Source organism: Rhinolophus ferrumequinum, chromosome 2 (genome assembly GCF_004115265.2).
Source record: "Rhinolophus ferrumequinum isolate MPI-CBG mRhiFer1 chromosome 2, mRhiFer1_v1.p, whole genome shotgun sequence".
In the NCBI taxonomy this organism is placed as follows: Eukaryota; Metazoa; Chordata; class Mammalia; order Chiroptera; family Rhinolophidae; genus Rhinolophus; species Rhinolophus ferrumequinum.
This window is the reverse complement of record NC_046285.1, coordinates 79,658,834-79,682,193: the sequence shown is the minus strand read 5'-3', so window position 1 is coordinate 79,682,193 and position 23,360 is coordinate 79,658,834. Positions and strand designations below refer to the sequence as shown.

The 23,360-nt window shown below is 46.6% G+C and overlaps 1 protein-coding gene across 3 annotated transcripts in view; it reads right to left on the bottom strand.

Moving 5' to 3' along the window:
* The window catches only part of LOC117036473 (uncharacterized), a 49,224-nt gene extending 26,087 nt beyond the window's left edge, over nucleotides 1–23,137 (bottom strand). For 2 of the 3 annotated variants that reach the window (XM_033131433.1, XM_033131436.1), the window contains exons 1-11: nucleotides 22,806–23,137; nucleotides 12,716–12,747; nucleotides 10,121–10,165; nucleotides 6,890–6,931; nucleotides 6,539–6,568; nucleotides 3,420–3,482; nucleotides 2,747–2,794; nucleotides 2,532–2,578; nucleotides 2,381–2,430; nucleotides 1,900–2,117; nucleotides 1,550–1,800 (exon numbers count right to left, since the gene is read on the bottom strand). In XM_033131433.1, the coding sequence (XP_032987324.1) occupies nucleotides 1,550–1,800; nucleotides 1,900–2,117; nucleotides 2,381–2,430; nucleotides 2,532–2,578; nucleotides 2,747–2,794; nucleotides 3,420–3,482; nucleotides 6,539–6,568; nucleotides 6,890–6,931; nucleotides 10,121–10,165; nucleotides 12,716–12,747; nucleotides 22,806–23,050 (1,071 nt within the window). In that variant the 5' untranslated portion in view covers nucleotides 23,051–23,137. The remainder of the gene's footprint in view (nucleotides 1–1,549; nucleotides 1,801–1,899; nucleotides 2,118–2,380; nucleotides 2,431–2,531; nucleotides 2,579–2,746; nucleotides 2,795–3,419; nucleotides 3,483–6,538; nucleotides 6,569–6,889; nucleotides 6,932–10,120; nucleotides 10,166–12,715; nucleotides 12,748–22,805) is intronic. The other variant, XM_033131435.1, reaches the window with a different exon arrangement.
* Nucleotides 23,138–23,360: the final 223 nt, after the last annotated feature.

The following is a 23,360-nucleotide window of genomic DNA, read 5'->3' as shown; positions in this document are numbered from 1 at the left end:
GAACAAGAGTGTAAGCATAAAACACCCACCAGGAAGGACTTCCTGCTTGAGCCGGGCATACTCCCTATTGTCTAGTGACATTCTCCTCTACCTCTGCGGATCCCATCAGCTCCTTAGCCCAGCTTCCCAGCAAGCACGGATAATGCCCTCTTAACTAACGGAATTTACTTTTAAAAAATAAAAAGTTCAAAATATACGTACATATAAAGTTCACTAAATAACAGTACTTATTCCAAAGCTATGCTAATTATATTTTAGATGGGATTGTTTTTATAGCATTTGAAGACGAGCTTCCCAAGTTGAACATATTAACTTTAATGAGATTACAGGAAGTACATTTTACCTTCTTAGAAAGAAACTAAAAGCCTATCAGTTAATAAAGTTTTTAAACTTTCATAATATATATGCTAATTATAATCACTATAACTTATTTTTAAAGACAAGTAAACAAACATGACAACCTAATACATTGTGAGTAGTTTGATGTAAATTCCATAACTCAAATTATAACTCATCAATTTTTACACTTTATTATAGATCTAATGCTTGTATTTTTAACTTACGTCAAACTCTGATCTCAAATCTCAAAGTATAGTTTTGAGTCACTGTTTTAGCTCTCCACTTTGTTCATTTCAGTTCTCTAACCACCTCTAAGCCATTACAACTATATTGACAATGGCTAAAGGTATGAAAGGAGGTTCAATTACAACTATTCTAATTTATACAAGGAGTTCAGAAAATGGGCTAAATATCACAGCCTTATTCTACAATCTGGAAAACTGAACCATGATGAATCCAAACCCCATGAAGAATATCCAAATCCCCCTCTCCTTCCCTCAAGTACAATAGGTGAATCGTGAAGATTTGCTGCTACAAAACACAGAAGGCTGAACGCATGAACCACAGGTCAATTTTTATCCAAAACATTGTTCTGAATAAAATAAGTTAACCTGGGAGGCCCATCTTATCTGAGGAGCATTAAGCCAAGGAGAAATCTCGTCAGTCACCCTACATTTGACCCAAAGACCTCAAACGTCTCCCCAGTGTTTTCCAGAGCAAGTGTTTCTCACACTCTAGAAAGTGTGGACGGCTCCCCTGGGAATCCTGTCAAGTGCAGGCTCTGATCCCACAGGTCGGGAGTGGGACTGAGGTTGGGCTAAAATTCTAAGAAGCTCCCCACTGATGCCGATGGTCCTGGTCCCCGGACCACACTTTGAGTAGCAATGCAGCAGAAGACAGCTGGCCTCAGCTGTCCATGAGGCAACCATCTCCAGGCCAGGCCTGCTTGCCTGGGCCAACCTCATCCCTGGAGAGCTGTTTCCCATCTGTTGTCTTCTCGATGCTGTTTACATGTATAGACAATCATACCCAATGGACCTGAGGACTCGGCACATACCTAGCCACTGACCTGATAATCACTGTAGCTAAGCGCTGCAGGTTAGACCCAGGCTGGGGGGCTATTTAACAGGGACAGGACCTGCAACTAATCACGGTGCAATGTTTGAACACAAAGCAGTCAACATCTACCATTCATTTTTATTGGCTTTACCTTGATGAAGGACTCGTTATTGGTTGCTACGTACACGCGAAAAGACAAGGATGGATTCTGGTCAATGACTTTGTACAGAACCACAGCCCCGTGGTGGTATAACGTCTCTTCACTTTGAATAACAGGTCCCACAGGAGAAAGAGAGCTCACGTGCCATTTGACATGGGACGCAGAATGATCCACAGGATATTCTAATGAGGCCCCAGAAGGTTTGACATGTAAGACTTTGAATGTCATATTAACGTCATGGTCTGTTAAAACATGAAAGTAAATTAGTGTTCCAGGTGTTGTGTGGGTTACACATAAACACATGCACACAACAATTAAAATTTTAGCAAACAAGTACTTACGACCCAAGCAGAGGGAATGTGGCAACTGAATGGAGGTAAGACAGGTTGGATCACATTTAACATCAAACAAGGGGCCCCCAACAGCCCAGGGCTTAACAACCAGGTCTGCGTATCTGCTCCAGGACAAAATGCAATACTTGATGTCAACTTTTCTGTTAACCTCAAATACCAGACCAGTTTCCGTGCACTCGTAAATTCCCTCCGTGTCCACCTTCAGTCTGCATTGGACAGATAACAACACATGTTCAGTCCTAATGTTTGGTTAGGAGGGGACTTCTTAAAATTATTTATGTTTTTAATTTCATTCAAAAACACTAAGGGAACTCTATAGCATTCTGAAGAAGCATTACCAAAGAAAACACGTTACATAAAATGTGTGAAATTAGTTATGCTCTTTTGTGTTTCCCCTACTTGGGGTTATTTTTATGCAGAAAATTAAATGACTGATGATATTAAGTCTCCTGTATTCAAAATTACTTACAAAAATTGTCCCCTGGAAAGAAGTCTGGGGGTCACTTTTTCATTGTTTTTCTGGAGAAAAAGTACATAGGTAAGTTAAATAATATAAAAGTGAATGTTTTCTTAAATAAAGCAAATTAGAGCATCATATTTTATAATTAAAAGATACTTACATTTTCAGCTTTACAGTGTTCACAGTGAGGATGGATTTTAGTAAGTTCTAAATGACGGAAACAAAGTTTTACTTATGTGAATGTCCTTGGCATTTTCAAATAAAATTTACAAAATAAATATGTATGATATGCCCAGATTATAAAATTCAAAGGTGTATGCCCCTCCGCAATAATGATATTTAAAAGAATATTTTGGAAAACGTTTAAATTCATACCTGAATTCAAATGATCTGTGGGTAATTCTTTATCCTCCCATTCTTCAGCTGTAAAAGGTATCATCACACATGTACTGACACATGTCAATCACAGGGTAAATCACCTACTACTTAAACACACACCTTCAGCTTCACAATCAACAGGAACTTTAAACACACAGAGGGTGCCAAAAAAATGTATACATATTTTAAGAAAGGAAAACTATTAAAATTGTAATACTCATTATATACCGATAACAAAAGATGAATACAAGTCACATTTGACTTCTGCAATTACAAGAGGTGCTCAAAGTGGTTACCATCAGCGTCTAGACACTTCTGATCACGGGGAACTACTGCTTGAGCAACGTCGACCAAAGTGTCCACTTGCATACATTTTCTTGGCTCCCCTGGTATATTTAAACCTCTCCATGAGACGATTTAATGGCACATGACACATTACCATGTTTGTGAATACCACTATAAGTCTAACGCATGAAAGTAAGTTTGAATGTGACTCAAGTTTCAATGCACCCCATTTTGGCACGTAAGTGTGTACCGGATCTTTTCATACAAAAGCCACCACTCTCATCATCCTTCAACCTGCTCCTCAGGTCCTCCTCTAACAGCGCAGCATGAGGAGAACGGTACGAATCAGAGAACACAGGGGGCAAGCACATTGCCTCACTCTTACCTTGAGTGGCAGCTTCCTCGGTGAAAGACTCTCCTAGCTCCCCATCTGTGGAGACAACAAGGGCTGAGGGCACAGGCAACTTCATTAGTTATTCCTCACCTGCCGTAGGCCAGCGTCAACTGGAGAGGTGCAGCCCCCACTGAGGAGTCATTCACGGGGACCAGGAGTCAGGAATTAAGCTGGAGTCATTATCCCCAAGATAACGCTTGGTGGGCATCAGCCCTCCAGGTTATTACAGAGCTAGAGAGAGATTAGCTTGGAAGTAAAAAAAGGGGTAACATCTGACTTTAGGCATAAACTGGAATCTGACTTCAGGTGTAGTCTGTGGGAGTCTCTGATTGTCCTCCCACACGGCTCAAGGCCCAGTGCGGCCCGGCTCCTGTCAGCCTGCCCACACTTACTGCTCTCTGATCACTCCTTGCCGTTTCTCCACACCAAAGCACACTCCTAAATCAGGGCCTTGGCACATTCGTTCTCCTCGCACCAAGTCATGTTGCTTCCTCCCTCACAGCCTTGAGGTGCTCTGCTCAAGTGTCGCCTGATCTGAGAGGCTTTCCTGTTGTCTCCCCTGCCTGATGCACTCACTCTTCTCTCTTCATTTTACTTCAGGGCATGCCTTCCTCCCCCACCTGGCACACTACACAGTTAGTGTTTCTGCTTCCTGACTCTCCCCACTAGAATGCAAGCTTTATGAGGACTGTATCTCTAGGGTCTGGTATGTGCTCAATGACTAGTTTCTGAATGCCTAGAATTCCGTAATACAAACACATACTACGAGAGGCTACAGCAATGAATTTTCCTATTATCTACACTAGCTGCTAGTTGCATGAGCTTTGGCTCTCTAGTTATGTTACTAAGTCCCTCCGTGCCTCACTTTCCTCATCTGTTAAATGGGGATTAAAATAATGCCATCCCTACAAAGTTAAGAAAATTAATTACAGGTAGGGATTGTACCTGGCACTCGCAAGTGCTCAGTGTATGTTATCTAACTGTTAATAACTATTATTTTGCTATGGTGATGGGCAGGAATCATTAAAAAATGCAAGAACTCTAAAGCAGACAACAACTCTGTCACTTGGGGTCAGACCAAACGTGTCACACACTTGGCTTTGCATTTTAAAGGTTTGAACAACCTTTGGGAGGGTCGCCCTGGGGTGAAGAACAGACACCTGTGTAAGGTCCTCTGCCATCACCAGTGCCAGACGGTGCAGACACTCCCCAGGCCAGTGCTGCAGCCCTTGCCACACAAGCTGCCTAATGCCTCCAGCTATCAGTGCAGCATTCAATGACCAGCTTTGCAAGAGAGGACCAGCTTCCCAAGACGGCATTTTTAAAAATGAAATGGCAAAAGGAAACGAACTATTCGGAACCCTCGACTCAGAATACTCTAGATGAAAAGGTTCTGAAATACTGACCCAAGTCCTGCACCCCACAACCCTCCAACCGTCTCTCCTCAGCCACTGTCCTTTAAAGGACCACTAAATTAGAAATTATTTAATGGCTGCACATCTACACTGTACTGCATCCACATCCCATGTTTTTCTATCTTACTGTTTGCCTTGGGAGAGCAGAGAAAGGGAAAGAGATCAGAGAATCCTAACCAGCTGGCAAATGCAGAGTCTCTGAAAGGTCTTCCCAGCCAAGACAGACAGATTGATCCAATTCTCCCCCAACCTGTAAGCCACAGCTTCTCTTCAACCCCCAGTGCTGGCCAGCCCACACAGGAGCAAGCTTCCCAGGGGTAGCCCACCTGTTCCTACACCTGACCTGAGAACGGAGGTGAGCGGGAGGGTGCCTGTCCCATCTCTTCCCCCAGTGTGGAGGATAACAGGCCTTTCCTCAAAGAGAGTAACCCTGGGGGAAGGCAGGGCCCCTTGGATGGACCTGGGGCTCCAAGGACAAGCATCCTCAGCCTACAGAAGATACCAGAGCACTTTCACCGCTAAAGGACATCCAATTGAGCCACGGGCCAGTGCCAGCTGCTCTCTGCCCCACGCATGCCCTGCCTGACAGCACTGACCCCAGCCACCCACCTAATTCTGAGGCTATCTTGAGCCTCACTGACTCCAAACGCCTTCCACCTGGGTTGCGGGCCGTGGTCCAGGCCTGGCTTCTGGACCTGCCTCTGGTCTCAGGTTCCCTGTGGCCACTGACCCAGTTAACAGCCAGAGACAACAAAGCCGTGACCCCAACACACAGCTTTTTAATTTCATTTCTACCCTAATCCAATCTGCAGAGGCTGGACTTTAGACCACATTTTGAAGGATGAAATAATCCATCAATGTATAAAGAGGACTGGGAGTAGGAGGGCTAGTACATATTTTTTCCCTATGGGTATCAGAATGGGACCTCAACGCCACCAGGTGATGCAGAGATCATCACAGGTTATCAATACACAACACAACTGCAAGGAGCTTACACTTGCCTTCAGAGACTCCCCACTAGGAAACTGCAGAGAGAATTAGATTAAATACAGAAGGTCTTCTGAGTGAAGAGACTTCATTTATTTTAAAGTATTACAAAGGAGCCCTCCAACTGCGTTGTATAGTATTCGTCTTCATGGGCAGATCAAGTTCTAAGAACTGGGACAAAATCTGACAGCAAAATAAAATCAGTTAAAATATAAGCTTAGTCACTCACAAAACTTTAGACAAAAACCACGATCTTATATTTAGAATCAATGTCCTTTCATACTCAAGTTGCTCACAAATAGCAAGAACAGCAAGCCAGAAACTCGAAACCACAAATGGTACGACACTTTCCGCAGCAAACAGCTTACTCTGCGACAATCTGGGAGCAGTGACCACCACGGAAGGAAGCCAATGCCGCAGTGGCTGCACTACAGATTAGGTTCGGTCTCTCAATCTCTTTTCCTTAGGGAAACTGTCAGAACAGAACCTCACAGGAGTGTCGGTATCTACGCACGACAGAGAACACAGTCTTTATATTCCAAGTGGAGTGAGCTCCAATTTTCAAAATGCTTAGAAGTGTCCTGACGTGTACGTCAGTTTCTGCACCAAAATGGATTGTGAACAAGCAACTGGCAACTCAAAAATCCCAAAGGCTACCTTCTTTCTTTCAACAACAAAAGATAAAATTCAGAGGAAGGATATACTCACTTGTTTTTTCTGGTTTTGGCTCCTCATTATCTGCAAAAAAAAAAAAAAAAAAGAGTCTAAATCAGATTCATATGACAACTAAGAGAAAAAAGGCTAATGGGAGAATAGGTAAAATGTTTGTCTTTCACCAATAGCAACCATTTCCTGTCTTTCTTCTTCAGCTCATCCTGTTTTGCCACTTCTCTTGCCAACTAGAAATTATTCCCCATGTTAAGTACTTTTTCAGTACTTTACAAAACCATGCTAGTAATTAACAGGTCCTAAAGCAATATAAGTGACATGTGCATTACTTTAACATAAAAATAAACGTTTATATGTTTCACTTGAGTTAAAGAGAAACACATTACTTACCAGAGTCACTTTCAGAATTGCTCTCAGAACTGCTGTCCTCTCCTAAATAAAAACAAACGCCAGAAATATGTAATGAATAAAATTTAGGAACTATTTTATTTTATTATCCATATTATAAAATGGATCTAAATTCAACTAATTTCTTCTGTTAGTCAATTCTCAAGTCCAACACTAGTGTGGCTCCCATAAAAAGGGGCTCATTCTTCTTTGGAAATGGATAAAATAACCTTGAGTCATTTAAATGTGAGCTCAGATCACACTCTGGCTGCAATAGTCATTTTATATGGGTGTCACCCAAGTCCCACCTGGCCTTGTCTTGCCCCTATGCCTCCCATCTTGCCCCTGCACTTGTGCATCTAGAAGGTTCCGAGGAACAATGAACAGTTCTGGAGTGTAGGTGCCATCTCACTGAAGCACAGGACAAACTTAGTCCATGTTGTTCAAGTACTACTGAAAAGAGTGGTCCCCCCAAGAATGCTCCCCCCACTTCCTCACTCCCAACTCAGCGCTTCCACCCACTGCAATCCGGCTTCTGTTCTCACAACTAGTTCGGGATCCTTTCCCTGATGTCCCCCAAAACCTGTTCACCCCCAGGTCCATGGCTCCTGCAGGGACAGACAGGAACCTCCTGCCTGCACAGGCCTCCCCCCACCGTGGTGTCTGTCCTGGTTCCCCTCCTTCCTCTCTGGGTACCCTCCATTTGCCTCTGGCTTCCTCTTACCAGCCACCCCCTATTACTAACCCCCAGGGCCCACTCCCCACCCTCCTTTCTACCTCTAGAGCCCTAGCAGGGCATTTCACCTCCCAAATCTGAGTCCAACCTCCACCTCCAGGGGCCCCGTGGGCCTCTCCTGGCCCACCACAGAAAAGCCCAGGCGCACGGCTAGGCCACGTTCATCCCCTCCACCTGCCCTCCTCCCTCGCTCCTCTTCCTAGTCTCCCTGTGTGGCCTCAGCCTCCACTCAGGATCAGGAGTCAATGAGTAAATTCATGGAAAGCTACCAGCATTATTCTCCAATCTTCCCTCACTCGTACAACTTAATGACAACCAAAACAAAGAACTGGCAATAGTTCCATGGAGGAAAGAAAAGGTTTGAGAATAATGATGGGAACAATAATAATAGCAGCTAATGGGCTAATTGAAGCTTTTTTTAGAGTATTCACTATGTACCAGGCACTGTACATGTATGTACTAGGCACTGTACATGTATTTACTCATTTAGATGTATATACTCATTTATATTTAGTTACTTATTTTGCATATATACCTACATATTCTACACATATTTATGAAAGTGCTCTACATATCACTTATACATTAGTTCTCGTAACTGCTCAATACGGTAAGCAAGGCCAGTTCATTCACTTAGGCGGACACCACCACCACCACCACCACCACCTCACCATCCTACCCCAGGAAGTCTGGAGCTAGGATTTCAACGTGGACAGACTGGCCGGCTTGCAACGTCGTCATACTTCCAAGTATACTTATTAGTACTGAAGCAGTTCAACGCCCAGGAGATAGATCTGGTTGGGTGTGCCGGAGAGAAGGGGAATAGGAGAAAGTTCCTGCAGGACAGGACACCTGAATACAGGGGAGGCACTGGTATTATTTGAACAGGTGCTGAGAAATCAAGGTGATAAGACGTGACTTTGTCCTCCAGGGCTGAAAGCACAGAGCAGTGGTTCTCATCCTTGGCTGCACCGGGAAGTACCAGGGGAACTCTCTCAACACACCATGCCTGGGACTCGGCCCTTCCTTACACGTCCTGATTTAACTGGGGTGGGGCCTAAGCAGCAGTATTTTTTTAATGCCCCCAAGTGATTCCAACGTAGCCAGGTTTAAGAACCACTGGACTAGAATCAACCTATCTTCACCACACCTGTGTTCCCCCAACTCGTATACCAGATGATTGCCATTCCTTCTTCCAAGCCTTTAGAGATGCCTTCTCACTGCCTGGAATCCTTCCTCCAGACCCCACCTGCAGAGCTCCCAGGTATCCACTAAGACCCAGCCCAAATATTACTCCTGCTGAAAATTTCTCCCCACCCCACCCAGTGAGATGGGCCTCCTTTGTCGCCCTGTCACATTTCTCCCACTGCAAAATAGTGGCTGCTTATTTAGCTACTGGTGTGTGATCCCTGGAGGACCGATGCCCTGGGTTACCACCTTAATCACCCCCACCTATCCCTACACAGCTGCTCAAGGAATGAATGTGTATTGGATCAATGAATGCTTTGCCCAGCTTTCAAGTACCAAGCAGATCCTACCATGGCCCCTCTTTATTCTGTTGGTTCCCTCGAAGAGTCTGGGACCTCTCCAGTGCTATAATTCTGCCTGGACCTGCCCCTGGAGACCCCACCTTCTGCCCCAGGTCCCTGGAAGATGGAATCTCCTTTGGGGGTGGGGACAAGAGGAGGGTGTGAATCTGGGGCCACCTGTTCAGTTCACCCACCTGCTGGTTCTGGTCCTAGGACTCCTGGTTCTAGCTCTGCTCCCTAAAGCTCCAGAACCATTTTTCTGCCTTATGGCACAAATTTGAGGACTAAATAAGATATCTGTAAAGAGTGACCAGCCCAGGGCCTTAATAAGTGGTAGGTGTTTTTTACTAATAGGTCACACTCACTCCTAAACTTCTGTGACACGCACTGGCCAACCCTGTTATTACAAAGCACTAAACCTTCCCATATTTGTGCAAGGGCGAGCTCATTTGTTCTCTGATTCCAGTGATCTGACCTTCTTCAGTCTCTGGAAGGAAGCACTGTATGTACACTCTCCCACATCAGGGCCTCATTACGCCTGCAAGTCCCTTGAACTAAAAACAACTCTTTTACTCATCTTTGCCCTGTTACCCCAATTTATCACCTCCTCAAGGAAGCCTCCCAGGACTACCACAGCCAAGCGGATCCCCCCTGGCCGGGCTTAAGGAGGACCTGTATGAGGTAAGTGTGGTCGGTCTAGAAAATGGCTTAATTGCCCCATCAGATAAATCCTGTTTCACTAAGTACAGCTTTATCACCAAATTTTAAAGTAATTGATTACACTAGAATGGTAATCATAAAACTTTAAAATGTATTCAACTCTTTTAAGTAGAAAGATAAAAGTCCCTACCTTTCACTCAGATTGTTTGAAGTAAATCAGAAAAATAAACGGTAATTTATCTCGCTATGAATTGTTTATTTTGTAAAAATTTCCCTTGGGCATTTATCAATATTAATCATATCCCTTACCTGACTTAGAGTCCTTTGACGTATCTAGGTTGGGGCTAGGGCAATCTAAATGTTTAAAAAGAAATAAAGGTTAAGAGTGTAAATATAAGCACAAAATAAAATATTATGTTCCTTTTTGTAAAAGCCATTAAGCCAGTAATAATAGAAACACCCTCTGCTGTAAATTGAATCACCTTTTTAGACCTAAAGCAGCATTGCATGTCAAACTAATAAAAATGATGGCATATTCTCCGGGGGAAAAAAGATTTCGACCAGGAAACATTAAGCCTTTTCCAGTAGAGGGAGAACAGAAAGCCAACAAACTTTGGTAAACTCTCAATTTTGTGCCAAAGTAGCTGTATTGTTTCTTTGATTGATCAGCTCATCAGCTCCCTAAAAACATCCCTGGCAATTAAGTAACTTGACCCCAAAGGAAAAAAGCACCTGGTTTTAGATCTTGTAACCAGAAGGGCAGACAATAGTGTTCCTATAACAAAGAAGCGATGACTTTCCTCAGGCAAACAACTGTCAACAGTTTGGTGAAGTGACACAAATTCACTGAAGATAAGGCCCTGCCTGAACTTGACAGATAAGGTGGGACCAGACCAGGGAAGGCCTTGAATGCAATTAGGAAGAACTGGCATCCGTGATGGTTCCCTTACATGGAGACTCAGAGAGCTTCAAACGGGAACGGGCCTTGGTCTTCCCCAAGATGTTGAGGGCCACTGGCGGGCACTGATGCTGAGGACAGATCAGACTTCAGAGAGCCTGACACAGAAACCACTGCAGAGGTCCAGCTACAAAGTAATGAGAGGCTAGGCCCGTGTGGGTGGCCATGGGCATGAAGACATCATAGATGAAGGAGAAGAGGGGTTTGGAGAAGTTACCAACAATGTTAAATAAAACAAGGGCATTTCTGTGTATGGAAGGACTGTTCCATACCGTGTTTCTCCAAAAATAAGACCTAGCCGGACAATCAGCTCTAATGCGTCTTTTGGAGCAAAAATTAATATAAGACCGGGCCTTATATAACATAATATAATATAATATAATTAATATAATGCCCGGTCTTATTTTACTATAACACCAGGTATAATATAATACCGGGTCTTATATTAATTTTTGCTCCAAAGGACACATTAGAGCTGATGGTCCGGCCAGGTCTTATTTTCGGGGAAACACAGCAGTTATCATGATCCGTGTCTGTACTGATGCCATGCTCAACTAGACTGCCCCAGCGAACAGGGCCTAGGAGTCTTCCATTTCTCTCCTATCTGTGCGGCTGAACGACAGGGGCTTAGTTACTAGCTGACGAATTCCCCTGGGCATGGGCAGTGACTACTGGCCCTTCAATTTCATGAACACTGACTTAGTGTACAATGTGTGACGGGCACTCTAGAGAGATTAGGAGACAACCCATGCCCCAGAAGGCAGCTTACGGGTTAATGCAATTGTGAGGGCAAGGGACAGCTGTGCATTAGATCACTACAACATACAATGTGAAATAAGGCCAGCAGTTTGCTGGTCCAAGGGAGAAACTGAGAGCAGTCACTGAAGATGAGGGATTCAGGATGAGTTCATAAATTTGGTTGAACTCAAACAAGTCTTGAAGGTAAAACGTGAAGGAAGAGAGAGGCATCTCGGGCAGACAGCAACAGAGGCAAAAGCAAAGCAAAGGGGTACGTCTACTGTGGGTGGGAGGTCCAGCTCTGCACTGTGAAGCAGAATCTAACCAGTCTCGATAGACACGGGACATCCCCAGACGCTGCACATTCCAGCCCAACGTCACAGAAGCCTTTATTGGATTGTAATGGTAATACTTTATTAGGCCGGTTGCTATTCTGCACTGAAAAAAATGAACTACAAGAGGGATACAGAACGTGCAAAAGCAAGACAGTGGCCCAACAACGGGCTGAAGAGCTTCTAAGTCAGTCTGCACATAGTCCAGTGACACAGGTAAGGTTAACGCCTAAAGTGGCCCCACAACCATCCTCTAGAATGGCTCTCAGCCACACACCGTGAGGGACCGGGCCAAAGCAAGAAATACAGCCCCACACCCATTTTACATACTTTCAAGAAACACCAAAGCAGTCCCCACACCAAACCCAGAGCTAGTCTATTCGTTTTATAATAAGAGTTTATTTGACCCAGATTTATGTGCTGCTATTTTCATTACGTATATAAAATTGACGATAGCACTCAAGTATTAAAGACAACAACTAGTTATTAAGCATAAAAAATTTATAGAATTCAGTTGATAATGCTTCTCTAAACTTACTTTATTGAATTTAAAATAAAGTTAAAAAGAACATTACACCCAGAGTTTAAAAGTTGTAAAAAGCTACAAAGGTCCAAATTCTTTACATTTCACCTTTTTAAATATCTGGTGAAAAACAGTTTTAACATCCTAAAAAAAAAAAAAGTCATTATCCCATCATCCTAACATAATGATTATTTTAATACATTTCTACTTCTGTAAGTCAGCAAATGAATGAATGTAACAAAGCAACTGCAGCCAATAAGTAGAATTAATAAATCATTTTCTAAAACTGCAAATGTTTCATATAGTACAGGTTACGTTTTTCAGTAACTCGACGTTGACCTAGGGTGCCGTACCTTTTTCTTCTGAAGAGGCACTGTGATCCTCACTAGAACAAAGGGAAAAAAAAAAAAAAAAACAATTTTAGAAACTGATACTAATCTTATACAGGATAATTATGCAAATCTTCAAAATGATCATTATGTTGTATTTCTCCAGACACGTTGCAGATTAAAGAACTCTCTCCCTGCTCTCTGCTCTTCCTGCCCCTCTCTCTCTCCATGGCCTGACTCGGAACTGCACAGATAAATGGAGCTTACCATGAGTGCCCTGAACACCCCCAGGACCTGCCAATACACCTTCACAGGGTCACAGCATGGCCGAGTCCAAGGGCAGCCATCGGCCTTCCTCTGTCTTGTCTCCTGTGACACAACCCTCATCGCCCATCCTGCGCAGGCCTCCAGCCCCTCCCCCTCCGCCTGGCTCCCTCTGAGAGCCTCCTGTCCCCTTCCGCTCCCAGGTCTTCTCACTCAGCTTCTCTGGCCTCTGGTAGCTCCCACTTAACTAAGAGGCCCCTCCCTTAACATATGTTCCACCCTCACCACTGTGTGAACTCTCTCCGCCCTTCTCAAGCCAGTCTCACAAAAGACCTCAGGCTCCACATTCCCACTCCCTGTCCTCTCCTAGAATCAAAGCCATCCGGCTTCTCATCGCCCCTGTGACCCAAACCACTCTAGCTAGAGCCACCAATGACTCCTGCTCAGCAGACCAAACGGGCTTAGTGACCACTTTCTCATTAGATGAAGCGGGTACCAGGCTCTTCCATGGCTTCCAGTCCCTTCTCACCTGGTCTGCTCCCTTCTCCCACCACCCGTATCAGCGACCTCTCCTCTATCCACGTGCTAGATTTCCTGCCTCCATCTGCTCCAGCCTCCTGGAGACTGATGTGACCCAGAAGCACCCCTGCACCCTCCTCTTCCCCCTTCTCACTGCCATGGAGCTCACCTTCACGCCAAGGCTTCAGATCCCACCTTTCCCTTGTTCTCAGGCCTCTTTTCCGGTGCCTGGTACCTGGGGGTCACTTCAGCACTTAGCTAATCATTGCTTTCCCTCTCCATGAAAACCTGCTCCTCCTGACCTGCCTTTAAAGAGAATCACATCACCGGGTCATCTAACTGGAATCTCCAGGTCACCAGCAGCTCCTGCTCCTTTTTCCTCATCAAGCAGCTAATCCAAGTCCTACTGAGCTCCTGCTGGACATCTCTCATACCCATCCCTCCCGCAGCATACACTGTGTCTGTCTCAGTTCAAGCGCGCGCGTGCGCTCGCTCTCTCTCTCTCTCTCTCTCTCTCTCTCACACTGGCTCTCATTAGTTGGTTCATTATAATTTCTCCTAATTATCATACCTGCCTGCAGGTACTTGGCTCATCCCTCACGTGACCATCACCATGGTCTAAGTATGTCTTTGCTTATACCCTTCTGTGGCTTCTCACTGCTTCCTGACAAAAGCCTGAGTTCCTTGGCATGGCATGCTCCCTTGTCTCCCACCCTGCCTGCTCCCCCAGAAAGAAAGATCTAGTGTCGCAAGCATACGCTGCATAACACACACACACGTCCCTCTCTCTGCATCCCTCCCCTGGGGTCACTGCCTGCAGCCTTGCAGGTCATGAACCCCAACTCTGGGTGCGCCATGGACGTGTACTGTAACGTTGAGGTACCGCCTGGGGTTATGCGTGCATATAAGTGACAGCTATGCCCTCCCCCTTCATGCCCAAACTCCACTCATCCTTTAAAAGTAGCATCTCTCAAGGTGTGGTCTGAGGACCACTAGAACTCTATAAGGTGCCCTGTAAAAATAGTTGTTCTGGGCCCACTGAATCAGAATCTTTGATGAATAAACGAAATGGCAGGAAGAAAACAACAATGGTGTTATCTGCATTTATGGGTGTTGAAAAAAATCTTTATTTTCTCATTTAATCATCCCACTAAGCCAATGAAGGCCATTTTACAAATGCAGAGGCTGAGGCTCAGAGAGATTAATTAACTTCCTCAGGGTCACACAGCTAACACTGACTGTAGGCCATTATGACTTGAAGTCCATGTACTTGCCTGGTACCATGTCTTCCCCTTACTGCCCACCACTTCACCCCCAAATCCCAATCCTGGTAGAAGTAAACAGAGGAAGAAAACAGCAAAGGAAGCAGACCAAGTGCTCACCCTTTCCCTTCCCTTCTTCACCCATGTTGGTTGGAAACCCCTAGATTTTGTAAAGCTCCTTGACTGAAGATTTTATATGGTAAATTTTCCCAAGGATTTGGTATTTCCCAAGTTCCATGGTTCTAGGAAATACATGTATTCTCATTTTCAGACCTAAAGATTCTTGTTTTTAATCATAAATTTCTCAAGAAGTCAGTGGTATAGTGAACCCGAAATTAGGAAATGCTTCAAGAAACTAAAATCTGGTTCCTGATGAAATGCATAAAAGAACAAGCCATCATTACATTTTTTTCTCTAGACTCACCATTTATAACGCCGTTACCATGCCTTTCAATTGGAAAATAATTACTATGAGAACATAAATTGAAAGTTAGTCATTCTTATTTTACAAGATATGTCTGCTTAAAACCCACTTTTTGGGCCGGCCCAGTGGCTCAGGTGGTTGAAGCGCCGTGCTCTTGTGCTCCTAACACTGAGGTCGCCGGTTCAATTCCCACATGGGCCAGTGAGCTGCGCCCTCTACAGCTAAGATTGTGAACAACAGCTCTCCCTGGAGCTGGGCTGCCGTGAGCAGTGGAAGGTCGCGAGCTGCTGTGTGCTGCCCAGGGCTACCGTGTGCTGCCAGGAGCGGCTGGCGGCCAGTGTGAGCGGCCGGCGGCCAGTGTGAGCGGCCGACCAATGACCAACTGCCTCAGCGGGGGAGCGCAAGGGTCATAATACCAGCATGGACCAGGGAGCTGTGCCCTACACAACTAGACAGAAACAACAGCTTGAACTGGAGGGGGAAAGGGGGTGCGGAAGAAGGAAAAAAAAAAACAACCCACTTTTGTGTCCTCAACGACAAAACTGCATTTTTCTCTTAACTGGCACTTTCATAATCCCCTTTTACAGCTGCTTATCTCTATTTCCAGACATGTATACATCTGCTTAGATATTAGACCTTTGCTAAAACCCAGAAACCTCTGTATAAAACCTTTATTTTTCTCTATGAAGTAGATGAGAGTGAATGGTGTCCAAGACAAGATTAATGAGGCTGCGGGGAGACGGCCAGCTCTCTGCACAAAAGCACCTGCGTTTAGGGAGCTGGGGCCGGGCTTAGACCCAATGAGGAGGAGTCCACCCACAGGGCAGCCCGGCCCCTGTACAGCCAGGTGGCGGACGCGGACCCTACGGGACCCACGGGACCCTTACCACTCAGTGCATGCTAGTCCCCCACATTCTCTTCCTTCCTGCTTTGCCCATGTGGACTGTTATAAGGAACACCACAGTAACCATGGAGAGAGAACACCCTTTCAGGGTAATTTAGGGATTAGAGATCAGTAGGGGAGAGGCATGGACATTTAATGGACAGCACTTAAAACTCCTTAATTTTGGTCTGGACTTAATCACCATTACCAGGTATAACTCCTAGGCCACTTCCCGCCTATCGGCTCAGGCCCACCTTACCACAGGCCCCTTTCCCTGAGGAGAGGGAACCCTGCGTCTTGGCACAGTAAAACTGCTGAGCTACACCAGGACTGAAAAAACAGGCTGAAGACTTCAAAGGACTAACATTAAATGAGGGTATTTATTGCATGTGTGTTGGAAAAAAGGTGGATTATATTAAAATAGGTACAAATGAGTCAAACGACAAAATCATTTTTGGAGTTAAGTCATGGTGCTGCGAAATGAAGTCTCGAGCCAACTGTGCAGTCAGGTAGGCAGAGTCCATTAGCACTCCCGAAGTGCTTGCAGGACCAAGGACTGCCGTGCCCACGTGCAGAGGGATTAAGGTGCTTGGCCAAACCCACACAGGCTGGTAAAGGGAGCACCTGGAACTAGAATTCAGGAATTCTGACATCGAAGCGCACTCTTTCTCCCCCCTCGGCATCCCAGCTTGACTTCTGCAGCCTAGACTGGTTAGTTATTTGGTGTCAGAATGATTTCACTCAAATCTGGCTCAATGACTAATAATTCCCCAGTTAAAGGTGTTTAGCAATCCTTAAAGTAAAAATAAAACTGTAAGATGGTCATAGCTAATATTTATTAAACATTTACTATGTGCCTGAAATTAAGCCAAGGACTTGGCATGCATCATTTCACTCATCGCAACAACCCTTTTAGTGCCTGACAGTGAACCACTATTATCCCTATTTTACAAATGAAGAAATAAGGCTCAGAAATCTTGGGTAGCTTATCTAAGAACCCTGGTCCATCAGACTGCAGATCCCAAGCTTTTATCAGTACATTTTACAACAAGGAGCCTAAAATTCTGCCAGGCAGACAGCAATGCTAACACCTCCCTACCAGTCTCTCTTCCTAAGGTTCCTACTGCCTGTGAAGGTAATTCTCAACTATGGTTACATTATAGTAACTAATATAAAGTTATCAGGCATAATTAAATCCATGATGGGCCCCAAATCCTCCTTTAATTAACTTTTCACTTTTAAACCAAGTAGCGTTTTACTTCTTTTAGCCCCTACACCTTCTAGGAAATAGGCCATGAGAAGTAAATGGGTTTAAAAAAAGGTGGAAAAGAGTTTACGTTAGTCACAAACTATTGTATAATCACTAGATAGATATACTTCCCAGACATAATCTCAATGAAAGCAATATTCTCTATAATACAGTTCTCTCTTCATCAACCCAAACACCTATTTACCATATGACAGGCGGACGGGAGGATATAAAAGTCACACACAACTCATGCATCTTGTCCCCAAGGGCACACTAATGGAAAAGACAGATCAGAAAAAAAATAAATGTATATGATGCGGGAAGAGCACAATTAAAAACAAACGTAAGCTACAGCATTAGCACAGAGCAGGCTATGATGACCTGGGAAGAACTGAGCTCTTACTGCCAAGAAACAGGCACTAACTAAAAGGCCAGTTAAACCACAATGCTCAGGCCATCTTGCACTTTCAGAGTGCAACCACACCCCAAACAGATCCTCTGTCAGACTTAGAAAAAGTTGAAACCAGAAGGAGCCTACCAGGTCTTAGAAGTCTGATGTTTTATTTTACAGAGGGGGAGATGGGACTCTAGGAGAGGTAAAGTGAATAACCGCCCAAGATCACATAGGAAGTTATAAGCAGAGACCTCTGACAACTCGTCTCAGCCTCCTGGTTTCCGTAACAGTCCGTTCACTTAACATGTGTGGATTATGTGCTAGGCGCCAGGGAACACAGCAACTGGGTCTGGGTCTGTGCCTTCCAGAAACCCCAGTGTGATGGGGAAGGCTCTTCCTGTATCTAAAACAGGAAGCGCTTTGAGAGAAGACAAGAGAGCTTGTCTAAGATTGAGGAATTGGGGAGGGGGGGGCTCCAGGAGAAGCGACACGGAAGCTGAGCCACAGAGGACAGGCAGGAATGGAGAAGAAAGGAAGAACTGGGGGGCGGGGAGAAGGTTGGGATTCTGTCCCAGGCAGGAAGGAGTTGATCGAGGTCCAGGAACAGAAAGAAAGCAAGTGTAGTCAGGCCCAGAGAGGCAAGACAGATGAGGAGAAACCCTAATTCTGTGACCAAACTGAGGGCAGCCACCAGGATGCCGAGTGGGCATCCATCACTCCGTCTGCTGAGTCGTCTCTAGGAGGAACTGAAACTTGAGAGCAGAGGAGGAAGTCAATAGCAGTCCCAGGATCTGCTGTCATCAACATTATACCTGGGGGCTGCCTGACCTTGTGTGACCCTGATAATCTGCAGGTCTAGACACTGCCTGTATTGAGCCCAAAAGGCCCAAGCCCTTCCCTAAAGAAAACCTCACGCCTCCAGGCCACAAACTCAGTCCACCCTGCTCAAGAAGTTGTCGACTAGATGAGAAATCCTTCTCAAGAGGCTAGGTGATGTGAAAACATCCTCCAGGGAAACGGACTTCATTCAGAATCGAGCTCTGGAAGCCAACAACAGAACCACCTCCATACTGACCAGGACAGGACTTCCTCGGTACCCAGACCTCTGGAACTAGGCCCTGAGGTGGTGGATCAGGGGCTCGAAGGTGAGAAGCAGGTGGGGGGATAGGAGAGATGTGAGCAGCTTGAGCTGCCAGGTATCGATCGATCCTCTCAGGGAATAATTCCCAAGCCAGGCTGGTTTCCCATCATTGCCCACTTTCTTTTCTTCTAAGCACCTCAAAGATCACCACTTCGTCAACTTGACCACGACAGAAGCAATCCCATGTTTTCTCCTCACATGTCCGGGTCCCTGAATGAGAGCACCTTTCAATGCTTCCGAAGGGACTTAGCTCTGGCAAAGATGGGAAATCCACAGGGCTGGCGCTCCAGGCTGGCTCCATCACGCCAGCATACCCCTCTCTTCCTTTCCTTTGTTGTTACACCAGTAGGAAAAAATAATGGTGAAACTTGGTAGCTCTTTGATATCAAAAAGCTAAAGGATTCATTGTATCATTACTTGTAATAGGCAAAAACTGGAAGCTCCTCTCTGATCAAGAGGATAATGGATGAATAAAATGTGATAGTCATATAATGGAACACTATCAACCATGAGAACCAAAAAACTGCTACACATAACCATGTGGATTTATCTCATACACATAAGGGTGCACAAAAGGAGTCAGACACAACAGGGCATATATACTGTGTGATTCCATGTTTATAAAGCTTACAAACAAGCAAAACTAATCTCTGGTGCCTTTGGGGAGAAGGACTGTAACAGTAAGAGGAATATGGGGGGGGGGGGCTTCTAGCACGTGATGTTCTATTTCTCCACCTGGGTGATGGCTGTACTACATGTGTTCACTGTGTGATAATTCATCAAGCTGCATGCTTAAGATGCCCGTGTTTTCTGTGTGATTGTATATACACACATACACAGAGGAAGGGTTTTCAGCACCTTGGGAAAGGAAAAGTAAAGTACTTAGGGCTTTAGCTTTGTGGTCCTCGGTTGTAAATGGAGAATGACCCTGGGTAGTAGGGGGGCAAGGTAAAGAGACTGATTGCATCAGGGATATGGCCTAAAGGACAGCTGCTGTGCAGTGGCAGGAATTCGGGGGGCAGTTTTAGGGTTCCTCCTTTCTTCCTTCTTGTAACTGTCAATGAGATCTCTGCATAACGTACTCCCAAGGGAAGTGGGGCCAGGAAGGAAAAGGGCTGGGGCTAGGCTGGCAGGGAGGAGGGAGGCAGCTGGAATCTATCCAGCAGTGACGCAACAAGGAGGGGAGAGGAAGAGGGAAGAGAAAGAAACCCTAAGTGCCCAGGATGAGCAAGGAGGAGAGCCAGCCTGGGCTGGAATTGTATAGCGTGGGGGGATTCTCACCACTTAGCCCAGGAGAAGGGATCCAGTCTCCACTCCACCCCCTCCAGGAAGAGGAGGAAAGCAAGTGTGGTGGGGCAGAGAGAGGCACAAGAGATGAGGAGGGACAGGGAAGTAGAGAAATCCTAACTCTGTGACCAAACTGAGGGCACCCACGAGTGGCGATCACTCAGTCGGCTGAGCCGTCATCTCTAGGAGAAAGTGAAACTTGAGAGCAGTCAATAGCAGTCCCAGAATCTGCTGTCATCAACATCATACATGGGGGCTGCCTTTGTGCGACCCCCTGATATTCTGCAGGTTTAGACACTGCCTGTCTTGAGCCAATATTGTCTGACATACAACGGGATTAAAGGTTTTATTGCACTGCTCTGCTATGCTTTCTTTGTAAGTTGGTCACCCTTGGGAACTAAGAGTGTGTGTGTGTGTGTGTGTGTGCGCGCGCACACACAGCAAGTTTTCAAAATCCCCAGCATCCAACACATTGCTTGGCACATAGTTTTCACTGAAAAAAAAAAATATGTTCATTGGACAAATAAATGATGGAAAGAATATGGTAGTTAGATATAAGGTAGAGACTCTATTCCTCAATAGTTAAGAAATCTGTACTAACAGCTTAAATGGCCAAAAATATAGGAATGACTAAGTATCACAGTGACTTATTGTGCAGCTACTAAAAATTACAAGAGTAGCAAACATCTATCAAGTGCTTTACAGTTTACTAAGATTGCATCTCGCCCTGACATAGGATTATATGAACTGAAATGTGAAAACAACACATTAGCAACAATGTCCCTGGAGGCAAGACGATGAGATGAAGGAGTTTTGATGGAAAGGGTTGGGGAGAGTCCAGCCCTTCCTAGTGTAATACTAGTGTAATACTAGGAAGGGCTGGTGATTCTGAGCAGCCTGCAGTTTGGTTAGCTGTTTGTGTAAATAACTGTGCTAATTTCACATATTACATTTCAATTCACTTCCTGTCTCTATTGTGTTGGGGGGGAAATTTTTACTTTAAGCCACAATTTGATTCCAAGTTCTCTTTAACATCATTCACAAGTCTTGCTGTTGAGTGAAACCTCTAAGAAGTGTTTCTGATCTTCAAAGTGGACTCAGTTCATGTTCCAGTGTAGTTTTACTCATGATCCTAATGTCAAGAAATCCAAATAAATTAATAAATAAACGACTTTTCTAAGCTGTCTTCCTGATTGCAATAGTGTTTTAAAGAAAGAACAGGAAAACAAAACAAAACAAAAACAAAAACAAAAAACAAAAACACCTCCCTCCACCCTGAGAGAAGCTGGGCCAAATGTTTAATGATCCACCAAAAACTGAAGTGTGGACACTTTAAACCTTGGCATTCTCTTCTTCCTCTAGTTGTTCCTATAGAAACTTTGTTTTGCAGTCTGTGACTGTCCCGAAAGTAAATTCTGCGCAGACTCTGAATCTTGGCTGAGTGTGTCTGTACCGCTTTGGGTGGACTTCCTGCAAGCACTCTTACTGCAATGAGAGGATTACCAAAAGGATACATTTCACAAACCAACCATCACGTGTCTTTTGCTGAAACACCACATCCAATGATAAAAGCCTGCTTTTGCAGATGACAGTGGGTACTACCTCTGGAGAACCCGACAGCCCACGATTAGAGTGTCCCCAAACCACCTCTTAATAAACATTCCCATGTAAAAAGCATCGGCTTTTAAAGGTCTGTGGGACTCTGATCACCAACAGAGGCACTGGCTACCGTTACAGTAATAGCAGAAAGCCTTCAAGCAAACCTTCTTTGCGCAAGACATTGTGTTAGTGCCAAATGGGGGGTGAGGGGCTGACAGGAAGGGTGGGGGGGGCTCCACGCATGGGCAAAGGGGATGTGAAGGGAACTAACCCTGACCTCCACTATAACTATCCGAAAGCCTGTGGCCAAAGCGCAGCCAGTATTGAGAAAAACACGGAGCACCCGCCTTGGAAACCTCCCAAGTCCTCCAGGTGCAGAGGGCGCAGACGCTCCGGAGAGCTGAAGCCCGAGAATTGGGGGCAGATAAGGACAGCAGAGGCTGGGCCTCGGGGCGGGGAATCACCCGCGGAGGCGGGAAGGGCGCCAGTCCACCACGGAGAGCAAAGGAGGTTCCGCAGCGCGCGCGACCCGCTCTCCTCCGCCCGGCGCCGGCCGCCGCCACCACCACCACCAGAATGTGAACAAATCGCGCTCACCTGCCGCCGCCGTGGCCGCGCAGCCGGGTTGCAGGCGCGAGGGAAGCCACAGCTGCAGGGGGCAGCAGCGCCGCCTGTAGGCCCCGCCTCCGGGCCTGGAGCGCGGGGCCTCCGAGCTGCGCGCCGCCGCCTCCCTCGCGGGCACCTGCGCGCGACTCCGGCGCCGCCTGCCTTACCCGGGTGCGACCTCCCAGCCCCCTGCCGCCGATAGGGTGTCGTCGGGGGATGGGGGGCGCATCGCGTCCGCATAGTCCGTCCCCCACGCGGGGCAGGTGCCGCCGTCGAAGGGCGCTTTGTTTGTGTGACTGGAGGGGGGATGCCGGGGTGGCAGTGGAGCCCTCGCCCCGCCCAGGGTCGGGATGGCGAAGCCCCTGACGCACGCGGCGATGTGGGGCCCAGCCGCCCCCTATCCAGCTCTGCGCTTTTTCCTTCCTACTACTTCCCCCACCCCGCACCGCCCCCCACCCCCACCCCGAGCCCTGCGGCTACGCTCACCTGCTCTCCGTCACCCCCGCGCCGCGGCTCATGGTCTCTGGGTGGCTGGGAGGGAGCAGCACGCACGCCCGGGGCTCGGCGCTCGGCTCGCTCCGCCGCTGCTGCAGGAGGGGTTCGCGTGCGGAGCGCTGCCCTGCGCATCCGGAGGCGGCCGCCGCTGCCGTGGGTGAGGTGGGAGGAGGGAGGAGAGCGAGCGAGAGCGCCCGGGGGAGGGGATTGGGCGGGAGGGGGCGCCGGGCGCCCATCTGCAGCCGCCGGCAGAGGCGGCCCTGGCTCCCGTAACGGAAACGCGAGTTCGGCGGCGGACCCGCGCGTGCACACCGGCGTGCACACCGGCGTGCACACCGGCGTGCACACCGGCGTGCACACCGGCGTGCACACCGGCGTGCACACCGGCGTGCACACCGGCGTGCACCCTCGCACAACGGCCGCGCGTGCCTGCTTGTCAGAGCCCTCGCCATGTGGGAACTCGGTTTGACGACACTAATGCTGAGGCTTCTGTAGAGGAGAAGGGCCCCGCCGTTCTGCAGGGGACAGAAAACTCAAGTCCCCTTG